Below are 12,134 nucleotides of genomic sequence, written 5' to 3'. Positions count from 1 at the left end.
CCTCGTGGGTGCTGTCCGTCACAGCCCCCACTTATCAAGTCCTAACCCTGGGCCAGGGACCCCCCCCCCCCGCCCCCCCCCCCGCCAGATACGTGCCATATTTTATTCACTTAATCCTCACACTAACCCCACAACAAATGTCTGATTAGCCCCATTTTATAGAACAAGAAGCTGAGGTTCAGGGAGGTTAAGTTATTTGCCAAGGTTACATAGCTGGTAAGTGATGTTGCCACGATCTGAATGGAGTCTATTCAGCTTGCCCTCAACTACTCCTCCATACGACCCAAGGCAGAGCACATGGGCAAAATGTTTCCTCTGTGTGTCTGGCAGCACCCGCATGGAACTTCCATCCATGACCCTGACACGCTGGGCCCAGGAGAGGGCTCTAGCTGACCCCCGGGCGTGGGTTGGTACGTCACTGGCCATCAGCTATGAAGGGGCCTTTTGCTCAGCTCTCCCCCGCCTGCAGTGTCACCCTCCTGTCTGGCATGCGTCTCGAGCCTAAGAGTGCAAGGCTTACAGGGCTGCAGCGCCCACACCACCGCACCCTGCAGCAGACCTGGGGGTGCCTGACTCTCTCCCCACCCCTCCTACCCGAAGCCCACACATGAGCGTCACCTCATCTTAGCTCATCTTGTAAAGGTTTAATGAATAGAAATCAGCAGCTGCTGAGTGACAGCCCCCTCCTGGCTCTCCTGCCTCCCCCAGCCTTCTCCCTGTGGGAGGGAGATCTAGCTGTTAGGCCCTTTATGCCCACACCCCCACTTGGAAGAAAGGCGAAGACTGACTCACAGGAATACTATTGTTGCCAGTTTCCCTGGTGGGCGGTGACATTTGGATCACCCTGGTTATGTGAAGTTGTTTTTGGCATGGTACCCTCCCAGCGCAAGCTTGCTGCTTCCCAGGAGGTATGACCCCAGAGCGCAGGCCCCTGGGGCACGGGCAATGTTTCCTAGATGCATGAACTAACACACACCCCTGTCGCGTGCTAGTGGGCCTCTTGTGCAGTGGAGCAGCTGCCCGAGCACACTGTCAGCTTGGGCGGGGTTCTACCGAAAGGGACCAGTTTTGTTTTAAGGAATGGAGCCCACGGAAGTGAATGTTACCTGCAGCTATTTGGAGATGGTGATGGGATGGGATTGGGGGGATGGCATGGGAGAGGCGGAACTTGAACCCAGACCAGGCTCATGGCCAACTCAGATTCTGTGGGCCCTGAGCTGCTCAGAAACCAAGCCCTTGGGCTTACCCCTGCTCTGTCACTCCCCCCACGTGGCAGATGGTTGCAGGATGCTCTGGGAAGAGTAGGAAGCATCTCAATTGCACTAGGGAGCTGTTGTCAGTACACAGTGAGAAAAGGCAGGGGTCATAATATTGTGTCTACCATTTCAGCCCTTCCTTCCGCAGCCCTGCTGAGTGCCCTGCTCCCCTAGCACGGGAAGTCAGCTGATGGGCCATGGGAGGAGGTTTGGAAAGCAGAGAGGGCCAGGCCCTTCCGAGCCCGGTACCAGTACCTGAAGAGGGAGACGTGGGCCTAGGCAGGCCATCCCACACCGACCAGCAACTGGTGGATTTCAGACCCCAGTGACTCAGCCCGTCATCACCCTTGACCCAGCAAGAACAAGAACACAGAAAGCCTGTTTCTTCCCTCAGCCACCAGCACAGTTCTTGTCCACCAGGAAAACAGGAGTAGTCCTGAAACCCTACACACCGCCACCTCCAACAAGGATTGGATTCACTGCGGCCAGAGTGGGCACCAAGCCAGAAGCTAGCCACCCAGTAGAGAGCTGGCAGAGAAGGTCCAGGGGAGGGAGGACCTAGTTGGACTCAGCGTGAACTGGCTTTGGGTGAATAAACTGCCAAGAGTGGGGGCAGTTTAGCTTCCCACCCAGTGATGGGGCTCTGCAAGAATGCAGAACACTGAAAGCATCCATAGCAAAGGCAAGGGGAGGGGGCTGCTCGCCCAGCGGGAATTAGCTTATGCACCAAATGGTTTGTGACAGTGTTGAGCAGGAGACACTGGCTTGTGAGGAGGAAAGCTTTTGAAACAATGTGGTTAAAATGTTCAAATTGCAGCCCTGACTCTTGCCCCGGGGAAGGGGGCCAGCTGCCTGCTGTTGACTCTCTGACAGCTGTGCCTGTAGAAGCCGCAAAGGAAACTGGCTAAAAGAGCACCCAGGGTGGGAGCAGGCGTGTCTCGTGGCTGCACAGAGCAGGGGAGAAAGGCCTGGCATTTAGCGCTCCCGGCTGCCTCTGCCACTGCACCCAGCATCTGGACGGAACAGCGTTGAAACCCCGCTGTCGTTCATCCAGGTGTCCGCCTGGCCGGCACAGGGATATGGAAGTGGGGTCCGCAGCTCCGCTCTGAGGAGAGGGGTGAGGATGGAAAGGAGCACCCCATTTGCCCCAGCCCTGGCACCTACCTCACCACCCCCCCTCCCCACAAAATTACCCCACTGTCTTTCCACAGAGCCATTCCTTCCTTTGCCCAACAGCAGACCTTAGCATTGGGTGCCCAGAAGTTCTGTCTAAACAAATGAAAATAAAATCAGGCTCCCGCTAATTCACGATTCAAACAATCCAAAAGCTAAAATAACCTCAGTTTTTTCTGTGTTTCACAGTCATCGTTGAGCTTTATAATTCTGTCCCTGAGACGTCCCAGAGTCCTTAAGTGCCTTTGGCCCATCAGAGTAAAACTCATTTATGTTCAGACTAGTTTATAGTAAATGTGTTCTGTGCTATTCTGATTCCTTTAAAAATGGTAATTCGTTCGTGAGAAATACGATAACTATTAACCACACTGCCCCATTCCTAAACCGTTTTGCATAATTGAACAAGCTCTTCTATCAGACTCTTCCATCTCCCCAGGGAGAGAGAAAGAGAGACCTGTCTTTACACACCCCCTGGGCTCTCGCCCAGGCCAGTGGGGAGAATGCAGGTTTCATCTGGTTTTCTCCTCAGGTCAGCCGTCTGGCAGCAAGGTGGAGTCATCAAAAGGCTTTGAGGTCTAAGGTCCCAGGTTCAGATTTACACACTGGCTGTGTGACCTTGGGCAAGGTGCTTCGTCTCTTTGAACCAGCTTCCTCATGCCATTTCATGTGGTGAAGAATAAGATGGCACATCCAGAGTGCCTAAGACAGTGTCTCACATTACAGGAAATACTCAGTGACGAAATCCTTTCTTCAACACAGTTGGAAAAGCTGAGCATGGTTCTTTCTTGCAGAACGCTGTGTCCTCCTCTTTTGGTTTGGAGATAGAAGAACTTTGAAAGCGCTAGTCAACAAGGGCCTTCCTCAGACTCTTAAATCAGAATTGTAGACAGTGGGATCACAGGATTCCTGTTTATCCTAGCAGAAGCTCTCTAGGATCTGGAAGCAGGGCTGTGTTCCTGAGATCACTGGGCAGGGAGGGGCCCGTTGAGTGCAGGGCACTGGTAGGGGTGGAGCCACCCCGGGCTGCATTTTCTCCAACATTGCTGAAATTACAGTGTACTTGGACTGGCAGAGGCAGTGGAGGCGGGAGGGGCAGGGGAAGGCTGCTCTAAGACTTTGGAAAAGAAAGAAAAGAGAAGGTGACTAGAGGTGGAAATGAGATCCCATCCATGCTCAACGCCATGAGTCTGCTCCATCCAGGGAGTAATGCTTCTTCATATCTTGGTCAGGGGAGAGCGAGAGGCTCCCACTGGCCTGATGAAAGCCTTGGGGTTGGATTATGGTACCAAGAAAGGGATGACTATGCCACCCTGAAGCAGAGGTCTTAACCAGCTCCTACATCCTGAGTCTCTATTCCTTGTGAGTAGATGATATCATGGTCAAGGGCAGAAACTCTCACCGGCCTTTGGAAAACCTGATTAGGAGGAAGGGTTATGATCTGGGAGTATTCAATGGGGAAAGCCCGTCCTTCTTAGAAGGAATCTTTTTGGGATTAACTTTACTAAGACAGGTTGTAGTCGTGTAATCACCAGACCTGCAGTCTCCAAGTCAATGCAGTCCATGGACTGCCTGTATCAGAATCTTCTGGGGAGGGAGTTGAAAATGCAGAATTCCTGCATTCCACCCAAGAGCTAGCAAATCAAAACTTCTCAGGGGAAGAACCCGGGGATCTTGCAGCCAATTCTTACGCACATTCAAGTTCGAGACCCACTGCTCTTCAGCATTGCTTTTCTCGGAGTTGTAAAAGGTTTCAGAGTCAAAACGATGTGCTCCTTTCTCTTACTACTCTGAGTATCTTCTGGGGAAGCTAGGAAAGTCTTCTACTTCTCAATTTGTGACAGGGTTTGGGGGGCCTCCTCAGGACCAAAGGCTTTTGGTGTGGAAGGTAAAGAGCATCCTTCCTCTGTGACCTCATTCCTCTCTCCCTGCAGCCCCACCAGCTACTGGAAGTCCCTTGCCCCTGACCGGTCAGATGATGAGCACGACCCTCTCGACAGCACCTCCAGGCCCCGATACTCCCACAACTATCTGAGTGACAGCGACACAGAGGCCAAGCAGACAGAGACCAACGCATAGCCCAGGGGAGTGGTGTGCACCCCTCCCACCCACGGCCTACTGCTGCCACGGCGCCTCTCCCGGGAAATGGCGGGGCACGGGTCTCCCCCACCTGACTGCTGATCTGCATGGGAAACACCCGACCCTCTTCGGTCAGGGGGCTTCCCAGGCTGTGGGTATCTGACGTTTCCACGTGGAAGAGGTGGAGGGAAGAGCAGTTCTGAAAAGAGAACTTTCTGCTCCTGCCTTGGGCCACCGTGGATGGCAGGTGGCTTGGCACTGCATACAGCCGGCAAGTTGACCTCCATCTCAGCCCCCTCCCCCCCGCCCGCTCAGGGACGGTGGACAGATTGCCTACTAGGACATTCTCGGGTTGCTGGGTCCATGGGGAGGAGTTTGGGGTGGGAACAGCAATTCCTTCCCCATGACTTGGGGGAGGGCTTTCTCTTCTCAGTGCCTGCTGTCTTATTACTTTTTAATTTAAATACCCAACCTCTCCATCACAGCTGCATCCCTGAGAGGGGGAGGGGGCTGTGGTGGCAGCTGGCCCGCCTCCCCGCACCGGGAATGACTAGGGGAACCTCAGCTTCATCTTTACTCTTAAGAGAGCAGTCCTTTCTCTGTGCAGCTGGAGAGACCCGTGAGCAGAGCTGGGCCCAGGTTCTTAAGAGTCCGTGTCGGGAGGGGCTCTCAGGTGCTTCTGGGTTCGAGCTGAGCAGGCCTACGCAGACGGGGGTGCATCTGTACCAGCCAGAACTTCCAGCCCCTACCCTTCTTTGTCTCATCAGTGTGTTAAGTGCAATGACCCCTTGAAGAGTAAACCCATTCCACCTAATGCCAATTCAGGGCTTATCCAAGCACTGCCTCCCTCCCCCTCTGTCCAAGTTGCCTGGATCACAAGCTCAGCTTGAGAGGGAAGGCCTTGGGTTGAGGGCTTGTGATCAGAAAAACTGAAGATGGAAGCTTTGGTCGGTACTGATGTGTATTAGATGCGAGTCCTCACCCTGTGTCCTGAGCCTGAGTCATTTTTCTTCTTCCAGTCGCCCTGCCCACACACACTTATCCCAGACATGACAACATGCAGACTGACAGTCCCAGCTCCCACCCTAAAGATCATCCCACCAACACCACCAGACGGGGGCCCAAGGGCAGTGCCTGGTGCCGCTCCCATCTGTCTCCCCTTCTCTCCTGCAATTGGTTTGTACTCATTGGGCTGTGCTCTCTTCCCCTGCTTACCTGATGTATGGAAATAAATGTCCTTTTTCTCCTGGCTCTGACAATTTTCCTGCCTGTTCCTTCAGGCTCAGGTAAAGTCCAGGGGTGGTCACAGGGGAGCAGAGTGAGGACCCGGGTGGGGAGCTGGGGGAATCACCCTCATCCCTGACCTGCTCCCACATCAGACCAGTGCTGCTCAGAGAGCTTGGCAGGTCATCTGGAGCAGGCGGAGGCAGTGGATGAGAGGGCTGGTCAAGGAAGACACAAACCCCACCTTTTAAGAGCCTGTGGATTGTAATTCAGGTTGGCAGAGACGTCCAGGCCTTGGCCTACCCTGGCCTCCACTTGGGAATGTTGAGGTCCCTGTGATTGTTAAATCTTGCCAATTACAGAGATCCTATCTTCTCTCTCTCTCTCTCTCTCTCTCTCTTTTTAAGTTTAGTCATCCCAAAGATGACTTTCTGATCAGAACTCTCTCTGGCCTCCAACCCCATTGGCCACGGGGCAACTTGAATAGGCTGGGCGTGCCGGCTTCTCCACGCTGCTCAGTCTCTGCCTTCATGCCCCAGTCCACACGTGGTTCCCTCACTGACAGCTGAGAGGCAGTGGGCAAGAAACAAATGACTCCCTCCTCCTCCTCCTTTACCTTCTGTAACGTGACCAGTTATAATCCCTGCGTGCATGAAGTATTTACAGCTGGCCGATCAGGCTCCTCTGGTTTGGACAGGTAGGCAAGAAAGGGTATCAGACAGGCCTGATGCTGACGCTCTGGTGATGGCACCCACCCAGAAAGGGGCAAGAAAGGGAAAGAGGGGGAAACGTCATCCTCAAAATGAATGGGAGAGAAGTGTGAAGTGGCTGCATCTTGAACAAAAGAAACTGCCCCCAAGGTGGAATAGAGGAGGTAGTCAAAGTGAAGTCACTTTTTTTTTTAAACTGCTGGCTCCTCATGTTCAGTTCTGTCACTCACATCTTTAACTCCTGCTTTCAGATAGCTCGGTGCACTTTTTTCCTCCCAGGAACTAGTGTGACAAAAGTCCCTGCTACCTACAGACAAGATCCCAACTCTGCTCACCCACACTGACTCAGGCCTTTGGTTAATTATTGATAGAAAGTCCCAGCATCAACCTCTAATAGCCTTCCCTGGGGCGGAGGGCTTTGTTCAAGTCAGAAAATATGTATTATTCATCTGCTCATTCACTCAACAGTCAAATATTTCATAACTGCCGCTATGGTCTAGGCACTGTTCTAAGTGCTGGGGATGGGTGAGGTCCCTTCCTTCAAGAAGCGGATATTCTAGTGGAGGAGTTAAACACAAAAAATATGTGTGTCTAACCTCCTAATATGTGCAAGCTTTGGGTGAGTAGAAAGGAGTACATCATAGTGTTTGTCCTCCAGGGGCTCATGTGTTAGGGTTAGGGCAGATCCCTTTGGAAATAATTACATGAGACATAAAAGGACAAAGAAGTTGCTTTGGGCAAGTTATGAGGGGAGACACTCTCACTGAGAGAGGGTGGGGAGGGACTGGGAAGGCTTCTAAAAGGGGCTGGTATTTTGAGCTGGGGCTTGAAGAAAGGATAGCACTTCCACAGGTAGATATTGCTGGGATAGGTGTGCTGGGAAGAAAGGAGAACTTGAGCAAAGGCCCTGAGGCTGGGAAATAGAGGTGGTGGCAGGGAACTCCACAGGCTGTCTGGGGAAGCTGGACATCACCTCACATGACCAACACTTCTCCAAGCTTCAGCAAAGGCCTTCGGCCAGCATTCTGGGCTCCAGGCTGGGAGGAAGGCAATTCCCTCTGCACAAACTCCTCAGGGAAATCCAGGGACCTGCAAGGCCATCAGAGCCCATCTTCATCTGGGGTAAGCCTTCAGAGCTCTATAAGCTCCTGCCCTCCTCACCTGTGCACTCATGGTCGCTCTGGTCCCTAAAATGTAAGTGATTCCCACAAAACAGGCAGCAAATCTGTCCCTGTGCCAGGCTCAAAGCCTCCTCTCTAGATTTTCCTCTCTAATCTCAGACCCTCAGGATTGCTCTGAATCCTGGATAAGAGGCATTGGGAGGGGGGGACCCTGTGAGGCTCCCCATGGTGCCCAGTCTGTGCCCAGAGACGACAGCAGCACATGGTGACTCCCAAACTACCTCCTTTTGTCCTGTGTCCTCTTGGCAGATGATCCCAGTTGTCCTTCCCCCATGCCCCACCCCCGTGCCTGGTGGCACAGACACTTAGCAATTTGCTCCTTAATTGTCCCCCAGCTAGGCTGCGCAGATGCTGCTCTTTAATCTCTCCTGATAAATGAATCGCGCCTCTCCTTTAATCATATGTTCATATCCAAGCCAATCTGAATCCATTTGGCAGGGAGTGTGTTGCAAGATATGCCACGACTGCTGCTTCTCCCCACCCAGGGCCCTGGAACCAGCGCGTCTGCTGTCCTCACCCTCAGCAAAGAGCCCAGGAGGCCCATCCAGGCGAAGGATCTCCTAACTGAGTGATGGGGACTTTTCAAAGTCAATCATTCACTCCTGTCCTCAAAGCAGGCCCGTGTGGGACTGGAGGGAGATGGATTCCCAAAGGCCTCAGAAGTGGGAGGGACAGGGTGAGTCCACAGCCTTCCTTGGTCATTGAAGAAAGGGCCCCATTATCACCCCTGGGAGAAAGTGCTGCCTTAAATCTAACCCTAATCCTTTCTGTTCCCCTTTCATTTCCTCTGAGCTGGTTCTCAGGGAAGCTGCGACACTTTTTACATAGCAACGTATTCCAGACCAGTCTATGATCATTTGTACTTGCCTGCTACTGCTACTGGCTGCCACCCCCAACGCCTTTCATCTTTCCCCAGGAAGTCGTCTTTTCTAAATCCTCCAGCCTGGTGGGCAGTCCAGGACATGCTTGGTAATGTACCAAGTTCTGCCACGTTTGGGGCTGCTGCTTCTTTCACCTACCGAGTGGTGTCCCCCGACCCTCGTGGAAGCAAAACAAAACCAGACGAATAAAACCTGCTAAACTGAGCGCTTCTGCCGCTAGCACTGAGACCTTGGAGAAGAGCCTTGACCTCTTGGGCCTCAGTTTCCCCATCTGTAAAACAAGGTGAAATTGCTGGCAAGAATCTTTTGGATCCTAGGTTCGGACAGAGCCCCTCAATGCTGCCAACAGAACCTCTCACCCCCACCTTTTTTATCACCCTTGGTGAGGAGCCGGAGGGGACCGATGGGTGGCGCAAGTGGGGCCGGGAGAAGACAGACGTCTTCTCCCAGCGCGAGGGCTGTCTGGGCTTGGTTCCGTCCAGCAGCCCCATGCGCCTCCGCGTCCTCTTCATTTCCTTTCCTTTTTCCGGGCTGGTTCTGCCTGGCCAGGCAAGCGCCCTCCGGTTCACTGGGAACCCGGGCGTATTAGCATATTCATATCTCATTTGCATGACCTCGGCCTCCGGAGCACGGAACCTCTGGCTCCGCCTCCGTCTGGAGGTTCCCCGCCCCGTCCCCCACCCGCCCCCGCGCTCTTCCCGGAAGCCATGCCCCTTAAAAGGTCCTTGAGCCTGTGACAGGACCGAGCCCGTCGGCGTTGCCCTTGAAGGATTCCAGAAGCATAAGGACAGGTCTCCTCGCGCAGCAACCCGACGATACTGTTCCCCGCCCTTTTAAGGGCTGCTGGAAGTCCTCAGCAGGAGCTGAAGCTGTGTAGCAACTGGGGCTGAGGGGCCTGCCCGGCCTGCCAGTAGTGACCCAGAGGATGAGGAGGACAAAATCAATATAACCATGGTGAGCACCTACTTATGTCCCCAGTGCTTATACACTTTGCCTACATCTCATTTAACCTTTATCACAACTCTGTGAAGTATCATTGTCCCCGTGAGGAAACAGGCCCAGAGAGGTGACATCCGGCCTAGCAGGGTCCTCAGCTTGGTTCCAGCAACTGGCCAGGCGTCTTTGAGCTACTCTGGCCTTGTCAGAGGGTGAAGGGGAAGGCGAGAAGGCCAAGAATTGCTGCCATGATCCTCATCTCAAATCACTGTGTGCCTGGTATTCACCAAGGCCTGCCCTTAGGAAGGAAGCACTTCTTGACAATTTGGGGGGGGGGAATGTCAACCTCACGTTTGTGTTGCTCCTTAACAATTCTCAGAGCATCCCCCATACATGATCACATTTGTGTTTCAACAACGGTGCCAACAATGTGGATAACAGTTCCACATGGCCTGGAATGCGTATTTTAGGCTCTATTCACCTCAATCTAATTTCATTACAGTACAATGGAACAATCCAGACCATTCTCTGGGATTTGATCTGGGAGGAGTGATTTCCAGAGCAGGAGCCATTTTGTAGTTAACAAGGATACTAGATTTATTTAGAAGGAATTTTACAGAGAACTTGAATCTTCTGTAGTGTCAGCCCCAGTGATGGGTCATATACATGAGGGAGATTCCGAAAAGGATGTGTGCTTTGCAGTTGAAGTCAGTGACATAAATCTCCCAGCGGAATACTTAAATGCGTGGATAGAATTTGCTTTAGATATCAAAAGTCAGCTATGACAGTACGGAAAAAAAAAAAAAAAACCTCAGAAAGGATATTAAGTTTTGACACCATCCAGGCAAATTATATTTGAGGTGGTTTAAGAGTCAAAGAGTTTCCACATTTTAATAAATTTTTATATGTTTTGTGCCACATCTACGATCTGACTAGATTAGAAAAAGAAGCAAAAGGATTTGCGGAAGAAAGGACACTAGGGAATTTGAAAGTGGAGAATTAAAAAAAAAAAAAATCCTGGTATGGGAATACAGCCAATAGCTTCAGAAATTTTACCTCTTTGAAAGACAGGTCAACAACTGATGATGAGGCAAATATGAAACTGTACATGATGAAATAGGCCTCGTGGCTTATATTTAATCCTGGGGACTGGCGTCAGTTACAGGTTGGCACCCTTGCTTAAGGGCTGCTTCTGGCCCCCACAGGAATAGTGTCCTCTGGAGAGCAAGGGAGATTGACCCTAGTGAGTGGCACTGCCCTGGAAGGTTCTGCACTAGAAGCACAGGTCCATGGCCTGCTTTTGAGGGTCCAGGAGCTCATCTGTGGGGGCTTGTCTTTCCAGTGAACCACATACTGAGCCACTGGACAGGATTTAAGAGTAGAAAAGGAGCTTCCGCTCCCAGGCACTGGCAAAATAAGCCTAGAGAACCAACTCGAAAGTGAGGCAGTCAGTCTTAAGCTCTTTGAATGGGTTCTTAAGGGAACATGTACACATGACAAAAGTACATGTGAAAACAGATAAATAGATAAACGTTAGATGAGACTTCTGAAAAATAGAAATAGCTTTGTTTGGGGATGTGGGATTCTAGATGAAGTATCTGTGCTTGTAATAAAGTTTTCATACAATTTTTCTTTTAAGTCAGTACAGATGTGTATCTGTGTCAAACACCAAAGAAGGCCCCAAATTGTCATATTAGTGTGACTATAAGAGTAGCGTCTTTCCCGGCATTGCATATATAGAAATAGTAGCCCTGGGCGGGGAGGGGTAAACCATGTGGCAAAGCTGCTTAGAAACTGCTTAGATCCCTTGCTCAGGGAAAGCCATTCTTAAAGCAGCAGGCGTCTCTTGGCATGGCTGAGAATGGAAGCTGGAAGAGGAACAGATTGGAGGGTGGAACTTGAACAGGGTATTTAGGGGAGAGGAGCAGTGGGGGAGGGGGAGATAAGAGCATCCAGACATGGCCTCCCATGCAGCCTGGAGCCCTGCAGGTGACAGGTTTAGGCAAGGAGACTCGTGTTGATGAAGGGACCGGTGATGGAGTGGGGTGGGGAGAAGCTGAGAGTCAAGAAGGTCATTTAGGATATTTGTGTTATGGTTATATACTTTTTATTTTTTTTTTAAGATCTGTAAGGGTGGACATGACTCAATGGCCAGACTGTGCCTAGCTAATGGATTCCTGCTTCTCATACCTGACTCCGTCTAAGAAGGTTTAGCCCCTTAAGGAAAAAGTATTTTCGCTGTTTCAGAGAGTCAACTGACCGGTGAGTTCTCTGAGAAAATGAGAAGGTATTGATTTTAGAAGGGGAGGACTAGGGGTTCAGACCTCGCATAAGGTCTGGGAGGAGTAAGTCTCCTGGGGCCTGGAGGTGATCTTCATCTCCCTCCCCGCCCCCACTCCTTGCTCCCCAGTAGAAATCAGCTACAAATCTCAGCTTGTTGGGAACAGATGGCCTTGGCTGACGAATAAGCCACCACAGGCTGCTCCACCTGTTCTCGGGTTGGAATAATCAGCTCGAGACAAACATCGGCACTGAAATAACTCATGGCAGCGGGTGATACGCAGGCACAGATTCCAAAAATCTCTTCAATAGACCCCCTCCAACTCTCTCCCCTGCCCAGCCCCTAGAGGCCATCAGGGGAAGGTAATGGAGCGGAGAAGAGAGAGAGAGCCCCAAGCTGAGCGCGATGGTGGAGCT

At 51.8% G+C, this 12,134-nt stretch overlaps 3 protein-coding genes across 10 annotated transcripts in view; all 3 read left to right on the top strand.

Annotated features, from left to right (window-relative positions):
* Window positions 1-5,754, top strand: part of MYO18A (myosin XVIIIA) — an 84,645-nt gene extending 78,891 nt beyond the window's left edge. For 6 of the 8 annotated variants that reach the window (XM_024734644.1, XM_024734624.1, XM_024734617.1 and 3 more), the window contains one exon: window positions 4,361-4,534. In XM_024734644.1, the coding sequence (XP_024590412.1) occupies window positions 4,361-4,505 (145 nt within the window). In that variant the 3' untranslated portion in view covers window positions 4,506-4,534. Of the gene's footprint in view, window positions 1-4,360 lie in introns of all 8 variants that reach the window. The other 2 variants (XM_024734652.1, XM_024734634.1) reach the window with 1 other exon arrangement.
* LOC112392808 (TGFB1-induced anti-apoptotic factor 1) lies at window positions 4,720-5,758 on the top strand. Its single transcript, XM_024734677.1, is given in 3 exon segments — window positions 4,720-5,192; window positions 5,195-5,320; window positions 5,323-5,758. Coding segments are annotated over 3 exon segments (666 nt in total). The 5' UTR covers window positions 4,720-4,745; the 3' UTR covers window positions 5,416-5,758.
* A 3,492-nt stretch (window positions 5,759-9,250) lies between these two features.
* SEZ6 (seizure related 6 homolog) overlaps window positions 9,251-12,134 on the top strand; it is a 99,684-nt gene continuing 96,800 nt past the window's right edge. Inside the window, exons 1-2 of the mRNA XM_024737290.1 lie at window positions 9,251-9,455; window positions 11,561-11,699. The gene's annotated coding sequence lies outside the window, so the exon portion shown is untranslated. The remainder of the gene's footprint in view (window positions 9,456-11,560; window positions 11,700-12,134) is intronic.

The sequence above is a fragment of the Neophocaena asiaeorientalis genome, unplaced genomic scaffold (assembly GCF_003031525.2).
Source record: "Neophocaena asiaeorientalis asiaeorientalis breed wild unplaced genomic scaffold, Neophocaena_asiaeorientalis_V1.1 scaffold129, whole genome shotgun sequence".
Classification (NCBI taxonomy): Eukaryota; Metazoa; Chordata; class Mammalia; order Artiodactyla; family Phocoenidae; genus Neophocaena; species Neophocaena asiaeorientalis.
Note: the sequence above shows the minus strand (reverse complement) of the source record. Positions and strands in the feature narration are given on the sequence as shown.